The 6,285-nt window shown below is 44.5% G+C and overlaps 1 protein-coding gene across 1 annotated transcript; it reads right to left on the reverse strand.

Moving 5' to 3' along the window:
• Positions 1-1,640: 1,640 nt before the first annotated feature.
• Positions 1,641-6,011, reverse strand: LOC147431161 (pentatricopeptide repeat-containing protein At4g18520, chloroplastic-like). Its single transcript, XM_086493813.1, has one exon. It carries the CDS (start codon positions 5,918-5,920, stop codon positions 3,374-3,376), a length of 2,547 nt encoding a protein of 848 aa, XP_086349939.1. The 5' UTR covers positions 5,921-6,011; the 3' UTR covers positions 1,641-3,373.
• Positions 6,012-6,285: the final 274 nt, after the last annotated feature.

Genomic DNA, 6,285 nt, shown 5'->3' on the forward strand with positions numbered 1-6,285 from the left:
AAAAATCATTTATCTCGTTCCAAATTTCCCTCCCTGCATAAGCAGTTGGTGTCACGTATAGATATGCAACATGTACGTGCACCTTGTTGCTAGCCAACTGGTCCACTTCTTGATTTTGTTCTCTCTTGACATGTTTAAATTGGATCTCTTCAAAAAACTTCAGCATCTTTTTATGGCAAAAAACCAATGTTTAAGGGAATCCCTCTTTACCTGCCATTGGCCTAAGAGATGTTTGATAACCAGCAATGCATCACCTTTTACTATCAGCTTGAATATACCAAACTCCATTGTTGGTGTGGACATCCTCAAGATCATAAGCCTTTGAAAAGATGACCTGCTCAGTGGGTCCTTTATCACCACATCACCTCCTGCTTCTTGTACTACTCTTCAATATGCCCCATCAAACCACATTGTAAAGGAAATTTTCAAACCGGGTTCCTCTTTAGCTTCACCTTGAACCACCCTTGGATAAACTGATAAATCAACCCCCTTACTGACCAAAATATATGCCAAGTGAAACCGGCTAGTACGGTCAATTTGAACTCAAACTCTTGAAGCTCTAGCACCCACTTCATAATGAGCTTTCCTCAAATGCAACACCACTTCAGGTAATAGATTATTAGCTGTCATCACATAAAACTTACCCACGATAAGATGTACTTTGAACTTCTTGCAAGCAAAAACTAAATCCATCACCCATTTCTCCACCTCGGTATAAGTCATCCTAGAACTTTATCCTGCTTTCGAAGTAGATATGCTTATAACTCCTTCCCACCTTTTGCAATAGTACTACCCCAATAGCTATCATACCAACCGTCATAAAATGTAGAGATCATCCTCATGATTTGGAAGACATCACTGGCATTTGGCATAGACCTCTTTTACCGGGTCAAACGACTCTTGTGCTTCTCCATCCCACTCAAAACCATGCCCACTCAAAACCATGCACCTACTGAGCTCTCTTTTGGAAAGGATACACATACTGTGACAGCATCCAAAAAAATCGCAACAAATACTGAGCATTTGATGTGGGCTTCATCAACACCAATATCTTCACCTTCTTTGGATCCGCTTCGATTCCATTTTGTGACACAACATGTCCTAACAGATGAGCCCTACTATGCCAACTTGTACCTCTTAGGATCCAATTGGCCACTTGCTTCATTAAGCCTTTGGAAACACAATTGTAACTTTGATACATGCTCCATTCTAGAGCTATAGCAACCAATATCATTCATAAACACCATGATGAACCTACCCCAAATATGGACCAAATACCTAAAAAGTAGCATAAGCATTTACCAACCCAAATGGCGTCCTGCGATAGGTAAAACATCCCTAAGGAGAAATAAACCTTGTTTTGAGTTGGCCTTCGAGTGCAATCCTTATATAGAAGTACCTTGAAAATCCGTCTATGATCGAATACCTTTCATAACTCGCCAGTTGATTTAAAATCTCATCCTAGAATGGCAAAGGGTAGTGGTTCCTCTTGGTAACCGCATTCACCTCCTTTAGAATGTCACCTAACCTTCTTAACTTTTGTGCTTTCGGCTTGTGCTCCTCCTTTAAGTATGATTTTGTGCTCTACTCTCTTTGCTCCTTGCAAATCTTTGTACTCTGTCGCAAAACAAACTAGAATAAGAAGCACAAAGCTGGATATAGATTTTCTTTTCCTGTTTGGTTAGGTCTTCACTCAAGATATCCATCACCTACTCTACACCTATACCATGCACCTAAAGCTGCACATCTTTTCGATAGAGAGATCCTCCAGGGAGACACCAAACAAATCAACATCAATTTTCAACATATCATCATCTCTCCTCTTTTTTCGTAGTGCTAGTGTATCCTTCATCATTAGTTGCTTAAGTGTCATACTCACAGCTCGTTGTCGAATCTCCTTCACCTCTCGTTGCCATAGGATGACATTAGCTCTCTTTAGTCTTTAGGTCTAGCACCATTTGCCTTCTCTTATCCTTGTCCAGCAAGGTAAACACCCTGCTTTCCGAATCTTGTTAAGCCCCTATTGCCAACCACGGCCTCCCCAAGACAATAAGGTAGACATTGTCACCTGCCTTTATCACAAAATAGTCAATCAAACACTCTATTCCCATTACTTTCACCCTTACATCCTGAGCCACCCCTCAACGCGTCACGTTGGCATGGTTGGCCATTCTCATGCGTACTTTTGACTTAGCCACCACTTTAACATCCGCTTCATTCATAATCGCTTCCGTCATGACACAAACTTGGACTCCTCCATCTATATGTGCACGTACCTGCAACTTCTTTTCGATGATTGCCTCCACAAGAGGAAGAACATCCGTAGGACTTCCATCCTCAAGGCCATATTCTGGACCGCATGTACATTTTCTTTGGCGCTTGGTAGCCTCGTGCTAACGCTAGTTGACCACTATCGCCTTAGCTTTGGGTTCAAGGCAAACAGCTGCCCAAAAGTTGTATTGCTCTTTGACTTTGAACATCACTTACCATGTCATATTTTGGATAGTCATACCCAAGTTGAAAATCAGTTTGCTTGATTTTGCGGCGCCTTCTTCTCTTGCTAGTTTGAGGTTGTTCTTTACCTTTATATACCTTCTCTTTACCCTTGCGAGCCCTAGTCTCCCACTTGGTTTCTGTTTCCTTCTCAGTTCTCGCTCTCTTATTATTGGCCAAGACATCCAATTCCTGCTTATCCACCCCTATAATACTCACCCTTTGGACTTCACGACCATTTGGCGAGGCTGGCTGTACTGGATTCTCCACTGCCTACGCTCTATGGCCATTGAATTGTCTTTGGCTCCTTCCTCTACTAAACAGCGGATAAATACCTCCCATTTTCCTCAATGGTTGGGGGAAATCCAGAGCATAGTGACCCTCTTCAGTACGATTGGGGGTAAGGGACCACCGGCCCGACCACAGTTGTAAGACATGCTTGGCAACGGCCTTGCTCTACCTCTTCCTCCTCTTGGTTGTCCCCTATCCATTACACTTAACCGCAACTCTTGCATTTGCTCTAGCAGATCATGGACCGTGCACGCCCACTTTTGTGGAATAGTAGCCACAACCCTATTCCTTGATTTTCCTCCTACACTACCTCTCGAGGACTTTGCGGTTGAACATGCACCATCATTTCGTAGCCTGCTACGCCCTGCTCTTATCTTTTTCTTGATCTTCCTGCTCTTTGATCTTGCAATCGCCACTACCCCATTGTAGTTCTCCGGGCTTTCATAGTCCACTTTCTCTCACACCTTAGGATGTAAACATGCCATAAACATATCCAATTTGAATTACTCGCCATTGACCAACTGCATATGTGCTGCTAGCTCTGCCCAACACGCTTCAACACGATCCAAAAACAGATTAAATTTCTCACTTACATCCCAACCCAGTAAATACATCCTGGCTGCTTTCCAGCAGCACGTTTTAGTTTCATGCGCTCAATCTTTTCTGCCTCCTCCTGCATGCCAGCAGCTGCATATATATTACTCATTAAGACATATGCTGCCCCATCAAAGCGATCTAATTGTACTGCCCGCTCGAAGGCAAACCTTCCAAGCTTCACATTTCCCCATTTTCGACAAGCACCTAGAAGAGCAGACCAAAGTGGAGGATGATCAGACGACGGCATCATCCTGATTACTTCCATAGCTTTGTCAAAGAGCCTTGCACGTCCAAAGAGATCAACCATGCAAGTGCAATGATCTTCATTTGGTGCAATGCCATATTTTTCCCTCATGCTATCAAAATACATTTGACCTTCATCCACCAAACCTGAGTGACTACATGCATTTAGCACATTGACAAAAGTGACTGCACTTGGGGAGATGCCCTCCTGTTGCATCCACTCAAAATACTCCAACGCTTCCTTGGCCAGCCCTTGCTGTGCATATCCTCCTATAAGTGCAGTCCAAGAGACTACATTCGGAGAGAAGCCCTCACTCCACATTCGTTGAAAACAGTCCAGAGCTTCCTGGCCCTGCCCATGTTGGGCATATCCAGCAATCAAAGCATTCCAAGAGGCCACATCCCAAACAGGAAGCGCATCAAAAACTTTTTGTGCCTTCAGGAGGACACCACATTTGGCATACATGTCAACCAAAGCAGCTCTAAGCACGACGTCTTTTCTCAACAACCCCTGGTCAACAATCTCATCATGAATTTTTTTGCCCACGTCAAGATCTTGCAAATTGCCACATACCTTCAAAATGCAAGCATAAGTTACTGCATCCGGAGAAAGACCCTCACTTCGCATCAGATGAAAACAGCCCAAGGCTTCCTGGCCCTGCCCTTGTCGGGCATATCCTGTAATCAATGCATTCCAAGAGACCGCATCTCGCACAGGAAGCGTATCAAAAACTTGTTGCGCTTTCAAGAGTACACCACATTTGGCATACATGTCAACCAGAGCTCCGCCAAGCACAATGCTGATTTTCAACAACCCCTGACGAACAATCTCATCATGAATTTGTTTCCCCATGTCAACGTCTTGCACAATGCCACATGCCTTCAAACTGCAAGAATAGGGGACGACATTTGGAGAGAAGCCCTCGCTTTGCATCCGACGAAAACAGCCCAAAGCTTCCTGGCCTTGCCCTTGCTGAACGTATCCTGCAATCAATGCATTCCAAGAAACCACGTCCTGGACCAGAAGCTCATCAAGAACCTGTTGTGCTTTTGAAAGTATACCACACTTGGCATACATGTCGACCAAAGAGGTGCCAAGCACGACGTCTTTTTTCAACAATCCCTGACTAACAATCTCATCATGAATTTGTTTGCCCGTGTCAACATCTTGCATAATGCCACATGCCTTCAAAATGCAAGCATAGCTGGCCGCATTTGGAGAGATGGCCTCACTTCGCATTCGATGAAAACACCTCAAAGCTTCTTGGCCTTGTCCCTTCCGCCCATATCCTACAATCAATGCATTCCAAGAGATTGCATACCGCACAAGAAGCTTGTCAAGAACTTCTTGTGCTTTCAAAAGTACACCACACTTGGCATACATTTCGACCAAAACATTGCCAAGTAAGGTGTCTTTTTTCAAGAGCCCTTGACTAACAATCTCATCATGTAGTTGTATGCCCAAGCCAATGTCTTGCATAATACCACATGCCTTCAAGATGCACGCATATGTGAAGGCATTTGGAGAGAGACCCTCACTTCGCATGCGATGGAAACAACCTAAAGCTTCTACGCCCTGCCCGCATTGGACATAGCCTGCAATCAATGCAGTCCAAGAGACAACATCTCGAGCAGGAAGCTCGTCAACAACTTGATGTGCTCTTAACAGGGCACCGCACTTGGCATACATGTCCACCAAAGCATTGCCAAGCACGATGTCTTTTTTCAAGAGTCCTTGACTAACAATCTCATCATGAATTTGTTTGCCCATGTAAACATCTTGCATGATGCCACATGCCTTCAAGGTGCAAGTGTAGGTGAATGCATTTGGAGAGAGGCCCTCACTTTGCATCCGATGAAAACAACCTAGAGCTTCTTTGCCCTGCCCATGTTGGACATACCCTGCAATAAGAGCAGTCCAAGAGAAGACATCTCGGACAGGAAGCTCGTCAACGACTTCTTGTGCTCTGAGCAATGCACCGCACTTGGCATACATACTGACCAACGTGCTCCGTAAGGATGTGTCAGTCTCAAGTAGGCCACTAGCGCGAATATCAGCATGTATCTGACTACCTTGGTACAAATCCTTCTTCTTAGCACAGGCTCTAAGTGAAGTGATTAACGAAAATCTCATGACTTTCTCGTGGAAATTTGGAGTGCTGTAGAACATGAAACCTGCTTCACGAAGCGAGTTGTGACAGCACTCAACAGGTGTAGTGAAATTCCTACAACAATTGTGACCTACTAAATCCAGGCCTTCATAGGAAAGGATTACTTTGTTGTGCGCAGTACACATGGACGGTAGAGTGGTAGTGTTTGATAGAACAAAGCGTCTGGAGACGGACGTTGGCACTGCGACTGAAGAAAGAGAGAGAGAAGGTGATAGCTATTGGCTCCGCTATTATTTTATTCATTACTGCTGAGATGCTCTCTGAGATTCCCTACTCGCTCCTCTCAAGTGAAAGCTTCACTACCCTTACAAAAGGGTTTTTCGGTTTTGAACCCCCACCAATCCAACAAACACCCTAGTGTTGTTTCCGTAGCCACTTCAGCGCCCGGCTTACTTGCTCCAAAGGGCCAAGAGTGCAATAAAAAAAAACAAATCCTGCTTTCGATATGCTCGTCGGCTCCGCATGCTACATCCCCTCCCTTCTGCGCTCC

This window comes from Adiantum capillus-veneris, chromosome 21, assembly GCF_014529385.1.
Source record: "Adiantum capillus-veneris isolate H3 chromosome 21, ASM1452938v2, whole genome shotgun sequence".
In the NCBI taxonomy this organism is placed as follows: Eukaryota; Viridiplantae; Streptophyta; class Polypodiopsida; order Polypodiales; family Pteridaceae; genus Adiantum; species Adiantum capillus-veneris.